The 20276-nt window shown below is 37.1% G+C and overlaps 1 protein-coding gene across 1 annotated transcript in view; it reads left to right on the plus strand.

Moving 5' to 3' along the window:
* Nucleotides 1-3334: 3334 nt before the first annotated feature.
* The window catches only part of LOC118456130 (basement membrane-specific heparan sulfate proteoglycan core protein-like), a 48847-nt gene continuing 31905 nt past the window's right edge, over nt 3335-20276 (plus strand). The window contains exons 1-6 of the mRNA XM_087838306.1: nt 3335-3377; nt 5699-5965; nt 6787-7053; nt 10952-11233; nt 16008-16289; nt 17262-17528. Of these exons, the coding sequence (XP_087694432.1) occupies nt 3335-3377; nt 5699-5965; nt 6787-7053; nt 10952-11233; nt 16008-16289; nt 17262-17528 (1408 nt within the window). The remainder of the gene's footprint in view (nt 3378-5698; nt 5966-6786; nt 7054-10951; nt 11234-16007; nt 16290-17261; nt 17529-20276) is intronic.

Below are 20276 nucleotides of genomic sequence, written 5' to 3' on the forward strand. Positions count from 1 at the left end.
TCCGCTTCAGGTCCCAAAGTCAAACGAACACTGAGAGTTAAAAACAGTCTAAATTCCTTAATCTTCAATAAAATCATCAGCGTTGCTGCTTTACCAGGTGTAACAATTAAGTTTAACATCCAGGCATCCATGAAAACAGGATTAAATTTAACGGAATTAGAAGTTAACTTGATAAAAGTTAACATGAGGGATTCTGGTGGTTAGGGACAAATGCAATCACATAGCAGGATGCACGGGGCAAACTTCAGTCAGGAGAATAACTGAGATTATTCATCCACAATACGAGGTTAGTCATTAATATACTGCAACAACATGGGAATAGAGCAGCTGCGAGACATTAACGAACATTAATGAATCAATGTTACGAAAGTGGAGGAAGTGCAGTTTTTGGCTTTCCACATATTTCAAAAGTGCTTCATCTCTTTGCTATGACTGTCGCTTGGCATAATTTGCAGATGATAATGGTTTTAGTCACTGCCATGCTTTCGACCAAAACAGGCGCAGCTTGATGGCATCATCAACATGCGCTATCGCGATAGAGCGATATAGTCAAAATCTCTATCGTTGGCCAAATTTATATCGTTTCTATCGTATATCGTTTATATCGCCCACCCCTAGTCTACACATCACTGAATCATTTGGACAGATTAACGTCTGTGGAATCACACAGTGTTTAAGTCTCAGTTGTTTATTTATGTTGACTGGAAAGTGTAAGTTGACACTTTTGTGATCTCAGTAGAGATTTTGTGATGACCCACAGGTAAGTCTCTGTGTTCCTGTGATCAGTTATCTGTAACTCAGTTTTCTTCATTTGTTACCATCGACGCCTGAAACTATCAGCTTCATAATAAAGGTCACCTTTGTTTGGTACTCTGAGTCCTGCTTTGCATGGGTGGCTGTAGCTCAGGCGGTAGAGCTGAACATCTACTAATCAGAGGGTTGTTGGTTCAATTCCTGGCTTCCCCTAGTCTGCTTATCACATATCCTTGGGCAAGATACTAACCCCAAATTGCTCTCCGAGGCATCCATCAGAGTGTGAATGTTTGTCAGAAAGCACCAAGAAAAATGTGCTAGTGTGAATGGGTGAATGCACAAGTTGTGTGAAGCGCTCAGAAGAGTAGAAGTGCTGTATAAGAACCATTTAGCATGTGGGTCTGCTTTTTGAACTGACTCTGAACACAATCACATGATCTGTGTTGGTAACATGTGGTGTTCAACACAAACATCATTATTACAGTGTTTCAATCATTATTTCACATCATCATCTTGTTTTATTTTATTGTGTTTACATGTAGTCAGAGGCTGAGGTCAGTGTGCATCTGTACATACATGTCAAAGCAAGACAAAGAACAGTCTGCAGAATAAATGAGTTCCTGCTTTACTTTGAAATGACAACAGATAATAAATATAACTTTGAATTTATCTATGAATTTAATTGTTCTTTAGTTGGTGAAACATAAAGGTCTTTAGTCTCACTTCAGCCACACACTGAGTCATTTCCTGTGTTTGGGTCTCCACCAAACTTAAAACCAGAATTTAACCACAAAGTGGAAACTTTCACAGGTCTGAGGTCAAAGGAGCCTTTTCACTATAGTACTGCATGATGATGTTTCAGCTAAGAGTCGAATAAAACAAAGACATTTTAATGCAGCCTAAAGTAAGAATTTAATTTTAATTCAGCAGTTAAACAATCAAAAGGAGAAAAAAATGATTTAAAAAGGCTTTAGTGAAAATACAGGCACCGAAGTAGAAAAGCTGTTTTGGTATATTCACTCTCTGTGACTCTCAGTCTGCAGAAACCTGCCAGGAGACAAACATTAGTGGATATTGCACTCAAAAAATACCCCAAAAGGGCAAAACATGTCTACTTACATGAAGCAACACAACAGCTTTATATATTATAGAAAAAGGAAACAACACAACACAAGAAACAAGCTTCTATGTTTGCAGTGGACAGGAAATATAAACATGTCAACCAACTGCTGCGGTCAAAGCTACAGGAGCTGTTTAAGTTTTGTGTGCAAGGGCAGGAAGCACAGAGAGACCAATCAGAATAAGAGCCTGTAGAAAAACTCTTGTTGTATCTATATTAAACACAACTTCTCTTTATCTGCAAACTAAAACTGTTTGATTATCTGAGGATCAGAGTGCAGCAGGCTGGATGTGACGATGGGGCTCTCTTTGCTCTGCATGATGGGCTTTTTCTGTAAGTACACGTCTGACATTGTTTGAACGGCAGCGATTAATGAAAATGTTTCTGAGCTGTGAGAATCACAGTGAGTCACTGCTTTAACCTGTTTACCTGAGAGCTGGAACAAAGCAGACTTGTGAATCTTTAAGTGTTTAAATGTTTGATACACTGCTGCTTTTTGCATCACTTATAGTTACACACTGTGTTACAACAGTTTGAGTTATTATGTTTATTTCATTTTATTGACAGATTATTAACAGATTATTGGTGATTACTGTTCATCTTTAATAAAGTCTTAATTTAATTCAGTTTTGATCTTGTCAGTTGTATAATGTCTGATGAGGTTTTATTCATTATTTTAGTGCTCAGTACAGTCATCTGTGGAAATGTTGAAGGTAAGAAATGATTAGTTTCTTCCTGTTCATATATGTAGCTGTTATCTCCTATAATGTGCTCAATAATATCCTCCCTGTGTTTACATGTTATCTTCTGCACAGACTCAATGCTTCTATTCAGCCTGTGCAGTTAAACATAAATGGCTTCAGTAAGCGCTCCATGTGGAGACTGTGGCGTTCTTCAGAGCTTTTACTGATGTACCATTTGTAGCACTTTCAGTCTGTAAAACTGTAACAACAAAACAGAGCAGGTACATTTAATCTCAGTGTAGATGCACAAATGTCACATGACCAATGCAAGATCATAACATTAATAATAAATGGACAAAGCCTGTCAAGTAATGTAAATACAAATACCACATGCTGACATGTTTTATGCTAACAGGTAAAACAAAGCACTAACAGTTAGCTTACAGTAGTAATGTAACAAACGTCACAGACCCACAAGAAGGACAGAGCACTAATATGTAGAAACAATCCATCATCTGGCTAAACTTATACTTTATGCCATTTAAAGAGCAGCAAATGCAGAACTATCACAGACACGGAGGTCTAGCCATTATTACTCGGCACTTCCTCCATTTAACCACTAGATGGCAGATTTGACATGAGCAGACCAGGAAGAAGTGGATGAATAAATGTGACCCGTCATATAACAAACTTGAAACAAACTATATTTCAGGAATAACCTGAGGGACAAAATATTGTATATAATACAGCTCACACTCCACTGCATTTATTGGTTAAAATGCAGCGTGATGAGGGTAATCTGAAAACAGACTCAACCACAAGTCAGTCAGTTAAAGTCCTGCCTGAAGACTTTAATCAGTCTTGTTATGAATTTTTACTCTCAGTTATTTATAGTGGCATGGTGTGCTGTCTGCCTCAGTGTCCTCTTGAAAAAACCTCTAAAAGTTGTTAAAGTCATAAATGAATAAGACTTCACAAGAGTAACAAGTAAAACAAACTGGACAAAGTGCCATCAATATAGATTTATTTATTTATGACTGTCGTGGTCTTTCATCATTTTAGTCTGAGTGCTTCTTCCTCATCTTTGTTTAGCTTTTTAAAAAAATATTTCCTCTTTAATTTGAAAGTTTGGTTTCTTTCATCCTTTGTGTTATTTTTCTTCCTCCTTTATGATTTTCCTGTTTGTTTTTAACTGTTTCTCATTCCCATTCATGTATAAATAGTCCTGCTGTGTCTTGTCAGTCTTTGTCAGAGCATCTGTGAACACTCACGTGTGTTCATCGCTCAGGGGTGTCAAACTCTAGGCCTCGAGGGCAGGTGTCCTGCAGGTTTTAGATCTCACCCTGGGTCAACACACCTGAATCAAATGATTAACTCATTACCAGGCCTGTGGAGAACTTCAAGACATGTTAAGGAGGTCATTTAGCCATTCAATCAGCTGTGATGGATCAAGGACACATCTAAAACCTGCAGGACACCGGCCCTCGAGGCCTGGAATTTGACACCTGTGGCTTAGTTGTTTCTATTGACAGTTTATTTATTTCTAGTTTTACGTTTTGATTCTTTGTATGTTTCCATTTTTAGACTATTTAGGTATTAAAGTTTAGTTTTATTTAAGTTATTTTGCCTCCTGCATTTGAGTTCACACCTCTGCACTCCACTCATTGTTACAGAGACACATATTTACAAGTCTGTGGACTCTACTGGAAGAATGGACACAAAATACTTTTTTCTCTAATTTGGTGTTTCTATGATAGTAGCTTAGTTTGGAGATTTTACTGTAGCAAAGTCATGTGTATATATATTAACCCATGTGCATTTTATTATCTGTGTGTGTGTAATCAGGTTTGTAAATATGTCAAAACATCTGTGTGCACAGATATTATCAGCTGGAAAGTCTTAAAGTTTTGCATAAAGCACTTAAAATACAGACAAGTGATCAATTTACAGCTCACCTGCTCTCTTTGTTGTCTGTTTTATTACTTGTGACCTTTGCTGCACTTCTGCTGTGACAGATCCACAGATGAGTGTGGAAGGTTTTCTGTAATCCAGGGTTCATTAACCCTGAGCTCAGGCTCACAGGCTCAGGCTTTCTGTCACACTCAGAACAAACCACCAGGTGGCGTATTACTCAGCCAGGCTCACCTGCTCTTCACCTTGTATTTGAGTCACAGTTGCAGTAGGAAATAAAACTGCAGCTTGAACATCTGTGTGGCAGATGTGGTGGGTTTCTCCTTCTTCCACTAAAAGGACCACAATAATAGACTCATATTTTTCTAACTTATAGAAGTTAAAATCAAGGCCACTCTGACAGCAGACAGCACAACCACACCAGCAGGGGCAGTGTGACACTGACCTGTGATGTGAAGGAATCTGCTGACATTGAATATAAGCTCAGAAAAACCTCATCTAAAAAATGAGATCATCTCTTTTAGCTCTAAGAGTGCAAACTCTGTCTCTAATGGAGGCATCTACACCTGCAGAGGAAGGAGAAGAAACACAAGTTTAGTCACAACTAAAAGCGATTCAGTCATCATTCAGGAAACTGATGAGTTTAAAAAAATGTTGAGAGTTTAAAAACGTCTTCTCCAAATTGTAGAGGAAATCAATATTCACTTATCACCAGCACTTAAACCACAAAATCTGTCAGATTATTAATTATTAGGCTCAGTACATCGTTTCACCTTTGTTCAGTCTTCAGATCACTTAAAGACACAGAGGAGTTCATGGTGCTGTTTTGTATTTTTAGAGTGATTTAAAAAACAGTTTGTGCTCCTTTCCTGGTTACTGAACCTTTACTCTTAGTTTTTCTTTGTCAGTCTAGTTTTGACTTTGGTGCCACATGAAAACTTTGTATTTCACCATTTATGAACTAATAATCAGTTTATGAGAGCAGAGCAGCCTCCAGCTTTGAATCCATCACTGGAGGTTTAACAGCATTGTTAGAAAACAACAGCTAACTGATGACTCGTGGATTATATATTTATAAATGTGTAATATGTAAATGTAAAGATGTAGAAAAAAGCAAATAGTGGAATATAACGATCATTAAATTACCTGGTTTAATTTATTTTTTTAAAAGTATTGTTGATTTTCAAGTCAAAATTATCAGTCTGCTAATGATATATTTTAATTTGATCAGCTCCTCCTAAGCCCACTGTGACCCTGCAGCCATCCTGGACTCAGATATACAGCGGTGAGACAGTCACTGTCAGATGTGAGATTCAGGGAGGTGAAGGAGCTCAAAGGACGTATGAATGGAGAAGAGACCAGTCAAGCACACGTTCAGCATCCAATGAATACACATTTAGAAGCGTTACTGAGTCTGACAGTGGAGGATACAGCTGCCGGGGCACACGAGGCTCTTTCTGGACTGAGTGGAGTGATGTCATCACATTGACTGTATTACGTAAGTTGGACATATTTCTCTCATTTTAATTTCAAAAAGAAAACAAAATAATTTCAGTACTCTGGGTTTCTTTTTTAGTTTAGTGTCTAAAGCTTTGTACAACAGTGTTTAATGCCATTATAATATCATTCAGTAATCACTCACAGTGAAACATCTGGAATAGAAAAAAATAAAAAAATTTTCACATGAAATAATTAACTTTCCCAATTTCTTTATGGCTTTGGCTGCAAATGCAGAGTTTGCATCACTGTTTCAAAACTGAATTTGAGCTACTGTCCTCCAAATAAAGTCAGACAAAACTTTAAATGTTGTTGTTGAAACACTTTGGCTGAACAGATGCTGAACAGATGCTGAACAGATGCTGCCATCAGCTGCTCCTCTGCTGGAACATTTCAGACAATAGCAAAAAAAAAAAAAAAAAATCAAGAGTAAAAGAAACTCAGCTGTATTACTGTCATGTCCTCTCTAGAAGGCAGAGACCCAACATGAAAAGACATCCATTTTCTCTGAGTCACAATCAGCCACAGAAAAAAACTTATCTATACAGAATAGATGTTTTGATTATTCCACAGATTTATAAAAACAACATTAAGACCAAAACACACAGGAGACACAAAGTGAGACAGAACCAGAAAACTCAGGGTTATGGATTGTTGTCATTCACTCTGCTGATTCTAAATATCATCAAATTACCTGTTTTAATTTTTCAAATAAAAATGATTAAAAATGATAATTATCATTAACAAGAGAAAAAAAAAACAGGACAGTTTCAATGATGATTTTCTATAATTCTGCTAATGATATATTTTTTATTTGAACAGCTCCTCCTGAGCCCACTGTGACCCTGCAGCCATCCTGGACTCAGATATACAGCGGTGAGACAGTCACTGTCAGATGTGAGATTCAGGGAGGTGAAGGAGCTCAGTGGACGTATGAATGGAGCCCAGCCAAGTTAAACACACCTCCAACATCCAGTGAATATACAATCATCACAGTTACTGAGTCTGAAAGTGGAGAATACAGCTGCCGGGGCACAAGAAGCTCTTCCTGGACAGAGTGGAGTAATATCATCACACTGAATGTAAAACGTAAGTTGGAGATATTTCACTCACACTATGTGTTTTAATTTATATTCCAGAATGTTTCATTAAAAGAGATAAAAAAAATGTCTTTCAACAACACTGAAGGCTTTTTTTGTTTATTATCAAAAGTAGTAAAAAAAAGGTTTTGATGTACTTATAGAAATAAACAGTTATCACTCAAAATGAAACATCTGAAGAATGAAAAAGATTTTGTTAGTATGAAGAAAAAATGAAATACAAATGTAATTTTCCCAGTTTCTTCACCTCAGTAGCTTCACATGTGCAGCTACTGAGATCAGTTAGTTCCTTTGTTTTTAGCATTTTTGATGTTAATTCATTGAAGTTTCAGGTTTGACTGTAATCTGGCCTCATTTTATTAGAGACTGGTTTGCTACACTAGCTTTTCTCATTAGAGGTTACGCTTAGATTGATTCCACTAACTGATGTTCATGACATGAATTTATTTATTAATTTTAAATGAATCACAAATAATGGTTTTGTTGGAACATAATTTCTTAAAGACCTGCTTCATAAGGTTTTTATAAGTTATTCATTTTGCTGGGCCCAGCCTGCTTAATGTTTTTAACCGTTTCCTGTCACACGTTTATATTTATGATTATTTTACAAAGTCTCAGTATGAAGACACTGCTAAAAAATTAATTTATATCAAATGTTGTAGAAAACAAACGGAGACAAATCTACTACTGTGTACACTAGAAGAGACTCAGTCTTATTTATGCTTCCTCCTGGACATATAATTGAGACACATGCTGCATGTTTTCATGTTCATGCTAATGACACACATACGCAGTACTTGCACTTAGACCATGTGACCTATGATGATTTCTCTTAATGACCTCTGTGTGAGGTTCAAACTAAATGTCAGCTAATGTCCTCCAGCTAAACTCAGACAAAACTGTAACGCTGTCATTGAATCTCCTTGGCTGAACACATGCTGCCACCAGCTGATCTCTACTGGAAGATTTCAAGACAGCAACAACAACAACAAAAATTCAGAAGTAAAGAAAAATAATTTTTTGTCTCCTTATCACAAGACAAAAGCAGTCATATATTTATCTTTTTAGGAAATAATTCAAAAAGAATAAAAAATGTTTTATCATTTAAAGACAAAGACACTATTTTACATGTCTTATTTCCTCACACCTGGATTCAGAGGAACCACAGAGACCACGTTAATGTTGCAAACCATGCCGATCCTAAAAATATAACACTGTGCAGACATGGATAAATATTATGATTAAATATACTGTTTTATTTTTGATTTCTTTTTAAATTTTGCACAAGACCCATGACATGTGTACAAACTATTTATTACATTTTTATATTTTTAATGATTGCAATTTAAATTCTTATCTATAAAATGGTGTAGAAGACATTTTTACTGCTTAAATTACTGTTTGTAATTATGCTATTAAATAGTGGCAAATATAACCTAAATAATTCTTTGGATATACATTTTTAAACAAAGTAAAGCCAATTAAAATATGTCTCTGTGCTGAGACCTGGTGGAACTCAAAAGGTTTTAATTCTTTCAGACTGAAAGCTCTCACCACCTGCAACAGTCACAGGAAACTCCCTGCAGGAACCTGGTTACAGCAGAGGTCTTGCATCTATTTGAACCCTTTTATATGCCAACACCTCACTGCTGATATTTATGGCAGCTCTGAACTATAATTATTTATGGTGGATCTGTCTCCTCCTGTGCTTGTTTATCATCCCCTCAAGTTAAACAAGGATTTTATTTCCACCCTTTTCTTTGGAATCATATAAAGATTTGACTGCATTCTAACTCTTGGGGATTTTAATGTTTGCTGCCCATCAAACTCCTATAAAACACCCTACCAACAGATGACATTAAAAATAGTTTTACAGTCTATTTAAAAGTTTTACTAGAGTGCTGTGACGACATAAAATCATGGTTGGCAATACATTTTTTAAATATGTAAACGATCAAAAAACAGATTGTATTATTTGAACCTTCTTACCCTTGTTTTGCTCTTAAGTGTAACCTTGTTCCTCTGAAAAAGTTCAGAACTCCCTTTGTAAAAACTCTGGGGATGATCTTTGATGACAGTCTCTCATTTGAGAAATAAATAAATTTTGTTGTAAAAGCCAGCCTCTGCCTCCTGAGGGCCTTTGCAAAAATGATGGACATTTTGTCATCTGCTCACTTTGAGAAAGTAATTCATGCATTTATTTCATCCATTCGAGTGTAATATGCTTTATTTTGGTAGCAGTCAGGCTATAATGATTGTTTAATTGTTTGTTTTTAAGTCTCTGAATAGATTCACTCCCTCAGAGCTCTCTGATCTTTTAAATAAACAAACTCCAAACAGAACTTTAAGGTCAGCTGATACGTTGCTTCTAATTGTTCCTAGAAGCAGACTAAAACACTGTTATAAAAAGGTTGTGTGCAGGCAGGAGTGGTGATATGAAAGACCCAAAATGCAGACTCACGGAAACAACACGTGAACTCAAATACAGCTTTAATGCTGAACTCCAAAAAAGTAACAAAACTGAGACTCTAAGGTAAACTTTACACAGACAGAACACAGACAGCAGAATAAGGGTAGATCACAACACGGACACAGAGAAACACAGGGCTTAAATACACAGAGGGAGCAATCAGGGAATGGGTAACAGGAGGGAAACGCAGCTGGGGCAAATCAGGCCTAACAAAACAGGGCAAGCAAAACCAGATACATTAACATAAGACATGGTCCTTCAAAGTAAAACAGGAAACAACACAGACTGAACTTAAAGACACAGACTTACAGGCAGGCACTGCAACAGAGGGAACAGAGACGTAAACCATAAGACAGAACTCTAACAAAGAAACCAAAGACTAGAAATGATAAATAATATAATAAACTCAAAACTCTGGGTCAACGACCCAGGCATCCTAACAAACACAGGCTAAGACTAAGACTGGGCCTTTGTAATTGTTTTGCCTGAACTTTGGCATAGTCTGCCCTTCAAATTACTCTTTGATTGCCAAATAAATAGTGTAAAAAAATACAATTCCCAAGGGGCCTCCCTCAACTAGACACATTTGACATAAAAGACTCACCTCCTTCTTCAGATATCAGTGGGATGGTCCAATTTCACATTCAGAGTATTATGTAAGTTGGACACAGTTCACTCATTTTAATTTATACTACACAATGTTTCATTCAAAAACACAACAAAATACTTTGTATTTCAATAACACTGCAGCTTTTGTTTTTAATCTTGTGTCAAAAGTAGCATAAAACAGTGTTTTTATTACATTTTTATATAACATACAAAACAATTTAATTATAACAACATACAGTTGTAAGAAAAAACATATTCAATACATTTGTTGAAAAACTAAATTCAGATTTAATTATCCCAGTTTATTCAGCTCAGTTTCTTTTCATCACTGCAGCTCAGTGTCATGATGCAGATCTTTTGTTTTAGCATTTTTATTTTTTCAAATTCCTCAAACTTTCCATTTGACTACAATTTGGCCTCATTTTAGGAGAGACTGCTCTGCTATGTTAGCCTTTCTCTAACTGCTGGTATGTTTACTCATAGCAACAGTTTTTTGATTTGATCATCTTGTAATTCCCAAATTAAATATCATGAATTTATGGCAAAGAAAGAATTCATTTTTTTTCTGAATGAAGATTATTTGGATGTTTAACAGCATTGTTTGCAAACAACAGCTAACTTACAGCTCATAGGTTACATGTTCATAAATGTATAAATATGTAAATGCAAATATGTAGAAATAAGTAAACAGTCAAATATAAAGATCAGTAAATCACCTGGTTTAATTTATTTAATAAAAACAAAAAGTTTTATTATTGATTTTCCAGTCAAATTATCAGTCTGCTAAGGATATCTGTTTTTTGAACAGCTCCTCCTAAGCCCACTGTGTTCCTGCAACCATCCAAGACTCAGTTAAACAGCGGTGTGATATACAGAGGTGAGACAGTCACTGTCAGATGTGAGATTCATGGAGGTGAAGGAGCTCAGTGGACGTATGAATGGAGACGAGGCCAGGTAAACACAGGTCATACATCCAATGAATACAGAATCAGAAGCACTACTGAGTCTGACAGTGGAGGATACAGATGCCGGGGCAGAAGAGGCTCTTCCTGGACCGAGTGGAGTGATGTCATCACATTGTCTGTATTATGTAAGTTGGACATATTTCACCTTTGTTTTTAATTTCTATTGCACAACGTTTAATGCAAAAACACAACAAAATATCATGTCTTTCAATAAAACTACAGGATTTGTACTTATTTTAGTATCAAAAGTACCATAAAACAAATTTTAAAGTTTTACATAAATACACATAAATCCACAGCAATCACTCACAGTGAAACTGTTATGATACGGCTGTGTGGCAGGGAGGATGTAGGACACAAACGCAAAACAATCATCAGAGGAATGAACTTAAAAGGCTGCTTTATTGCAGAGGTATAATTTTCACGAAAAGAAAAAAACTTGCAAAAACAAAATGAAACAAAAAACTGGGAACTAATAACAAAAACACTGGGAAACCTGTAAACTATTAACAGAGATCTCAGGAAACACGAAAACACGCAGCATGGTGAGGGGACGACGTGACACTGAGAGAGAAAAACACAGGTCTGAAATACACTGAGCGAAACGAGGGAATAAGACACGTGAGGGGAGAACAGTCGAGACCAGGATGAAGCAAAACTAGAAACAGTGACAAAGGACAAGCGACCGTCAAAGTAAAACAGCAAGTATAACACAGACACGGACTAGACACTGAACAAAGGGAACACGGAGCACAGAGACCAGAGAGACAAAAAACACGACTAGGGTGGGTTTTGATTATCTATTTCCCGATTAAAATCGATTCTAGCTTGAATAACGTGATATTGATTCAATAAAATCCTGAATCGATTTTCTAAATATAAATGTATTTTGTCCGAAACGCGAGAATCTCAGGTTAAACCACAAGATTTCAACAGCCACCAACCAGCTAAAACAGTAAATGAGAGCAGGCACCTGCTGTGACGCTCACACCTTTGATAAAGTCTCACAAGTGTCAGCTTTGTTTTTATAGATAAAAAAAAAAATATGGATATGTACTGATAAGTGATCAGAATTATAATATTTCTGACTGAGGCAAAATTTCGCAGATTCAAATCGAATCGACTTCTAGAAATCAGACGATACCCAATCCTGGACACGACTGACTGGGGAACAAGAAAATACAGTGTTCCCTCATTTATGTCAGGAGTTAAATTCTAAAAATAATCCATGATAGGTGAAACCTGCGAAGTATCCAACTTTATTTTTTACAATTATTATAGATGTTTTAAGGTTGTTAAACCCCTCACTACACACTTTATTCACTTTTCTCAGACAGGCACGAACATTTTCACAGTTTTCTCTCTTGTTTAAACACTCTCAAAGTTCAAACCTTCTAGAAAAATAAGTCCAAAATTAAAGAATGAAACCAAAGGCACCCGCGGTTGCCTTTGACGGTGCAAAACGTTTCGTCGACATTTTTGTGTTTGTTGGGGAGAAAACTTACAAACACAGTGCAGCACTTCAGAGTCACGCTGCTAGCGATCAAAGATTTATGTAAATTTGACAAGCTGAACACATTCTGTACTGGACAGCAGCGGTCCTTTATCGCAATCTTTCTTGCTCTACGGACCGGATAATGTCAGACAGTATTTTCACGGACCGGCCTTTAAGGTGTCACGGATAAATGCATCAAATTAAAACGATACGGCCAAGACAAAAACTGTGGTGTTTTGTAGATTTAATAATAAACATGAATTCACTGTGTAATTGTGTAACTTTATTAGCAGCGTCCTCCTCAAATGCGCCAACAACATTGAGAGTAAGATCCTCCTCCTCTCTCCTTGATGCTCTCTGATCGCTATGGTCAGTAGCGGTTTTAGATACGGGCGATACGGGCAGTTGCCCGGGGCGGCATCGTGGTGGGGGGCGGAAAAAAAAAAAAAAAAATTGCTCGTACTCATGCTGCCCCGACGTCTATCGTACATTTGCTGGGGCGCCCTCCGTTTGCGAGTTGCGCCTGCTGCTTGCGACACAGGGAGGAGAGGGCGGGGCCGCGGGGGATTCTCTGGCTGGCTGGAGCAGCATCTAATAACCAACTCGCAAAATAAAATAAAATAAAAACAAAACAACAAACACGAAAACACCAGACATCATGATACAGACTTATAATTTGCACCGATGTTTTTTCGAAATTCTATACACGAAAAGTGAGCGCGAGAGCCCTCGATGCGCCTGCTTGCTGCTGAAGTCAAAGTAAACTTTATTGTCATCTCCGCTACATACAGTCCAGTATATAGAGAGAGGAGACGACGAGGCTCCAGTTACAGCAGTGCAAGTAAACAAACAATATATATAAGAAGAGTAAGAAAATAGGGGGTGAAGGGATCAATAACAATTTAAAATTTAAAATTTACAGTTTGATGATTTAAAGTCTCACACACAGCCCGTCGAAAGGGGATGGGGGACCTGCTGCTTCCAAGTAGAGCACATTTCATTCATAATGTTGTAAATCCAAGCCCATTATGTATTCATGATTTGAATCCTGGGTTGTGTGAAATCTCAGAAATAAACCCTAGACAAAGTGAATCTGTGAACTAAGGTGTAGGTGTGTTAGGTTATGTTGTGGTGATCCTCGAGTTGGGGGATTTGTGTTCATACTGGAGTGCAAAATTAAAACCAATGGAAGGTGGACAAGAAAAGTTCAAAGCCATCAGGTCCTCAGTTTAGAAAAAAGAGAAAAGAAGAGGAGGAGGATAATGGCAGGTCATCCTGAAACAATCAGAATCAGAATACTTTATTAATCCCGAAGGAAATTATGTGGGTTACAGTTGCTCCAAAAAGAAATGGTAAAAATAATAACAGTAACAGATTAAACTCCAAACAATACATTATGTTACAGATTTTAATATTAATTAGTCATTGTCAATTGTTGATTTGTCCTGTTCTCATTGTATGACGAATTATGATGGCTGTTTGGTAGCCGTTTGCATACTATGCATACTCTCTCTCTCTTCATATGTGTGTGTGTGTACAACAGTTTTATGTTAATGTACAATCCTTAATATGTTTTGTGTGTGTGTGTGCCCGGGGCGCCAAACAGGCTAGGACCGCCACTGGCTATGGTAACCCGTAAATATTTCTTTCAAAATAAGACACAAAACTACAAAAAAAATAAATAACTAAAGTACATGAAAATATATAATTCACCATAACGCTGAATCAGTGAGAGCCCTGTGCTTGTTTCTCTGCAACGAGCCGGTCCCACCTGGGCATAATGGGGGACAGTGATACCTAAAGTGTGTTGCTTTTGCTCAGTCTGCTCCGCAATTTTGTTTTGGAAGCTGTAACTGCAGAAAACTCCGCTTCACGCAGTTATGATGTCGGAAATGGCAACAGGCTTTTTAGTGCTGTTGTGGCAATCTCGGGGTATTCTCGGGCTACACCGGCAAAGCTCACAATTTACTCATAACAACCAGGAAAAGATCCAGGGAAACCGAGTTGACAATGAAAACTCTGAAAACGATAAATTTCACACGCCAGTCTCAACTCTCGCTGCCCGGTACCAAATGACTCGCGCGGTCCTGGCGAGGCCGCGAAAGGTGAATTGCATTGTAGCGAGGGAGGGACCACTGTAATACAAAACCAAAACACTGGTTCACAGACCCAGGACTGTGACAGAAGCATGTGGAGTTGAAAGACATATTCAGAAAATTTAATGAAAAATGAAACACAAATGTAATGATCCCAGTTTATTCAGCTCAGATGTTGCACATGTGGAGTTTTCATCAGTTTTCAGCAGAGTGGAAGCAGGCAGGGGTTTAACCCACTTTTGTTTAACTCAGTTTTCTCCTGTTTTGTGGACAGCCAGGAAGGTCAGGCATTGCATCTTCCTTTTCTTGATCAGGGAAGTTTTACCCTGTGTTTTGTTTCTAGGAAGGGGGAGAGTTTTTGTTTGTTATTTTGGCCTTGGAGACCCTGATGCTTTTAGCTTCCTGGCAGCTGTGTTTATTGTGAGTCTTTTCCTTTTTTTCAGCTTTGTAAAAATAAACCCCGTCAATTCAGCAGCAGCTGTGTGGTTTTTGATGCGTTACACACTTTTCCCGTGTTGTTTTGCGTTCCTGTTTTGAGGGGCGTAACAGTCGTTAAATTCTTTCTACATGGTGTTCTTAATGTGAGTGAATAATCCAGCACAGCCAATTTACAACATAGATACATATTAAACAGGTCAATACTGATAGATAGATACTTTATTGATCCACAAAGCAAATTGTGTTAGAGCAGCATGATAAAAAGTGAAAATAGGGCCTTACACTATGAGACAGCGCAGGAATTTTTATATTTATAACAGTGAAAAAGAAAAGTAAAAATTTAATTTGTTAAAAACAGTTAATGTAAAACGGATATTGTGTATAATATGTTAGGGATTTTATACCTGACAGGAAAGTAAGGTCTCAGGTTATGCAGAAGAATAACAGCCCAATGACAACTCTGGATTATATGTTCATAAATGTATAAATATGCAAATGTAAAGATTTAGAAATAAGTAAATAGTGCGATGTTTGAGTATAAAACTTCTTTTTTACAATGTAAAATCTGAGAGACTGAAGTTGTTTACATGATATTGTGTGTTGATGTGTTGATGTTCAGTCGCACAGTTTAGATTTGTGCACACCTGGTTGTTTCCAGTCACTTTGCTGGTAGATTCTAAATATCAGCAAATTAGGTTTAAGGTTTAATCTGAGTTTTTTTTTAACCTTTTTATTGTTGATTTTCAGTCAAATTGTCACTGGGATGAAAAAATGTGATTACCACTAACAAGAGCAATAAAACCAGGAAAGCGTCAATGATCATTTTATATTTCTATAAGTCTGATGATGTTATATTTTCTATTTGAACAGATCCTCCTAAGCCCACTGTGACCCTGCAGCCATCCTGGCCTCAGATATATGGAGGAGAAATATACAGAGATACCACAGTCACTGTCAGATGTGAGATTCATGGAGGGGAAAGAGCTCAGTGGACGTATGAATGGAGAGGAGGCCAGAAAAACATACATGAAACATCCAGTGTATATACAATCAACAGTGTTACTGAGTCTGATGGTGGAGGATACAGCTGCCGGGGCAGAAGAAGTTCTTCCTGGACAGAGTGGAGTTATAGCACCTCATTGAGAGTAATAGGTGAGTTGGACATATTTCAGACATTTTAATTTATACTGAACAATGTTTCATCAACTCAACCAAACATTTTGTCTTTCAACAGCACTGTAGGTTTATTTTGTTGTTTAGGATCAAAAGTAGTTTAAAATATCTTTTAATGTCATTATAAAGATATTTAATAATCACTCAGTGAAACATCTGGAAAATATTTTGTTATTTTGATAAAAGATTTCAGTCCAAATGTAATAATCCCAGTCGCTCCCATCTTGACCTCGTGGCTGCACATGTGGAGTTTATCACTGCAGATCAGTTACTTCCTTTGTTTTTAGCATTTTTACATTAATTCCTCAACGTTTCAGGTTTGACTACAATATAACCTCATTTTATTAGAGACTGTTCTGCTACATTACAGGTTCCACTTAGATTCTTTCCTGTAATTGTTGTTAATGGCATTTATTTATTTTAATTAATGAAAAATAAAGGTGTTCATGAGTGTCATAATATGTTTAATGATACTACAGCTAGAAGAACCTCCAGTGTAGAACAGATGCATTAGTGGATCAGTGGTTTAAGGTTCAGTTCATGGAAAATCAGTCAGAGCCACAAGAACCTGTTTGTTATACAATAACTACAAGTGTGACACACTCCAATGTCCCAATCAGCAACTGCACCAGTTTCACATGATGACCTCATCAGAACTTTTAGAAAACGTTTCTCACATAATTTCTTCCAGTCTTCTTAATAAACTGTCAACTCGTGAAAAAATAATCTGTCATTTTTTTGGAATCTAAACAAAAACTAAAGTAAAGACTTTACCTTTAACATTTTACTGAAAATATTGTGTTGCAGTTTGAAACTTTTATGTTGTGACTTTTTCATGTTTAACTTGTCTCTCTGTGAATCAGCTGTTTTGCAATGACTCTACTCTTATGTTATAAACAGCAGAGTTTTTATGTTTCTCTTCTTCTAACTGGATCATTTTTATGTGAACAGTTCCCATTACGCCCACTGTGACCCTGCAGCCACCCTGGACTCAGATATACAGCGGTGAGACAGTCACTGTCAGATGTGAGATTCAGGGAGCTGAAGGAGCTCAGTGGACGTATGAATGGAGTCCTGCCAAGTTAAACACACCTCCAACATCCAGTGAATACAGAATCATCAGAGCTACTGAGGCTGACAGTGGAGGATACAGCTGCCGGGGCAGAAGGGACTATTTGTTAACATATTGGAGTAAAGTTCCTGGACTGACTGTATCATGTAAGTTGAAGATGTTCCGTACAGATAATTCATTTTGTTAAAATAAGTGAAAACTCACTGTCTTGCAGATTTGTAGCTGATTCTTTTGTGCTGCTTACTAAAATATTTTGGTTTCAATTTGACAACAAAAAACCATGAAAAGCAGCTTTTTACTCACAGTGAAGACAAAGAACATATCAGAGTATCTTCTCTGCTGTGCAGCTCTACAGAACAGGAAAACAGTGTTTGTCCCAGTTTCGTGATTTTTGTGTCACAGGTTTACATGCTTACACAGGGACCTCCAGAGCCTTTCCAACAGTGCTGCGGACCTCGGGGGAAAAGCAGTGCTGTGGAAATGACAGTCTTCACTAGTGGGGAGAGTTACAAAGCTTTCTTCGTTATGAATTAGCGATACATGTTTTTATTAAACAATTAAAGATAAAACACCACAAACTCTAGTAGAGGACATAAAGTCAAAGATAGAAACTACAAGGAGCAGGCGCATTTAGTACAGGTAGAGCTCAGTGGCCAGCACAACAAATTCTGGATCCTTTGCTTTTAGTTAGCATTTAGCATTAGTAGCGCGTGAACGGGCCTTTATGCTGCGCACTGTGACTGACAGCAATAGTACGGGGTCAGCTGACTTTGTGTTAAACTAATCCTAAATTAATAATGGTATTTCTAACCACTGACATACCACAACTTTATAATTTCAACAGCTACCGAAAGTTAATGGACCTAGCTTGTGTGGGATATTTATATAGAGATCCTCCAGCTTTAAACTTTATTAGTGGTGTGCGGATCGATATTGTAATATCAATTCTTCCGATACCAGTAATTTATGTTCTAAAATCGATTCTCATATTAAAATATCAATATATTAGTACTTTGGGGTAAATTTGTAGTTTATCATTAAGAGGAACACAGTGGAAAGAAACTATCATTCGGATCGTCTAAATTGGGAGGAACTACTTCCTCTTACGCCTTTCATTGTCATATGCAAAATACAGCTGTGTAAATGTGTTGTAGCCTCTGGCGTGCACACTCACAACAATGGCTGAGTGTAAACGGAGTCATGTATGGATGTATTTTACCTCGACAAAAAGCCAAGATGCGGTATTTGATACATGTGGCAAGACAGTGAGGTTTTGTGGCAACACCACTAACCTCGTCAAAAACCTCAGAGTAAATCATATCACAGAATATTAAGAGCGTATGTTGAGGCAAACTGAAGAGGAGGAGAGGGACAGGTGCTGCTAGGGCGAGACAGACGTCTCTTGCGGAGTCCTTTAGTGCTGCAGGCAGGCAACATGTTCAAATAGCGCACAACTTCAAGTTTTTTTTATTTTTATATGATTATTCTGCATATTTATAATTATATAATAATAATAATAATAGAATATCATAATTCTGCAATATTAAGTAGTAAGTACAAGTAGTCTGATGTCCTGTAATCATTATAAAGCTATATCTTTATATTATTATTACAATTACATAATACAATTAAATATTGTATTATGAAATACAATGAAACATTAAGTTTTTGCACAAAGTATCAGTATCGGATCAGTATCGTCAATATCGCCCTGAATTTTACTTGGTATCGGATCGGAAAGGAAATCATTGGTAAAATGAAATGGCAAACCGTCCTGGCTTTATAGTAATGAGCTACAAGCATACTCTGATGGGCAAAGTTAAGTGGCAAACCGTCATAACAACTTAAATTTGTGCTGGAATTACTCTGTGACAGCAGAAATGTGCATAAACTACTTACGATAGGACGGTTTGTCAAAGTAGGATGGTTTGTCAGAACACACGGGTCTGTTAATTCAGGTTAGGACTGGGAGATATGGACAAAAGTCCATATCATGGTATAATTTGAAGCATGTGCAGTAACGATATATATCGCAATACATTATTTTCTTCTGTATAGTGTATTTTCCACACTATAATGCACACTTAAAATCCTTTAATTTTCTCAAAAATCGAGAGTGTGCCTTATATATGAATTCTGGCTATGCTTACTGACCTTGAACCGATTTTATGTGGTCCACAGCGCTCAAAAATCTGTCAAAAAATGGTAAGCTACGAAGCCGCATTGCTTGGTGGATTGTTGGAGCATTACTGCCGTAGTCGGGAAACTCGCAGAATAATCTGGTTCCAAACCTCCGTCCACTTCAGGTCCCAAAGTCAAACGAACCCTGCAGCATCACTGAGAGTTAAAAACTGTCTAAATTGTATCACCTTTAATAAAATGATCAGTGTTACTGCTTTACCAGGTGTAACAGTTACGTTTAACATCCAGGCATTGATGAAAACAAAATTTATTAAATTTAACGAAGTTAGAAGTTAGCAGGAAGTTAGCTCAGTATTTTCCACCTAAACATGATATAGCATGTTCTGACTGAGAGATTTCAGAAAAAATGAAAATACACAGCTCTGCTATCACTTCTAACATAAATGAAGTTACTGAAGCTGGACTAGCTGGTATATAATTATGTGCTACACGATCGCTAGCAACACAGCTATGTTAGCATAACATAACCACAGTAAAGGTGAAGGATAGCCGCTAACCTTTTTCCACTGATAAAAATTAACGGGAGGGTTCCCGATGGTCAGGAATAAATGCAATCGCATGGCAGGATGCTGCGAACGGACCAAACTTCAGTCAGGAGAACAACTGAGATAATCCATCCACAATACAAGGTTAGTTATTAATATATTGGTGTAAAATAAAATCTAATAAAGTTCAAGTCATCAAAGAAGGCC

The sequence above is a fragment of the Neolamprologus brichardi genome, chromosome 3, assembly GCF_056152115.1.
Source record: "Neolamprologus brichardi isolate AB-2024 chromosome 3, ASM5615211v1, whole genome shotgun sequence".
NCBI lineage: Eukaryota > Metazoa > Chordata > Actinopteri > Cichliformes > Cichlidae > Neolamprologus > Neolamprologus brichardi.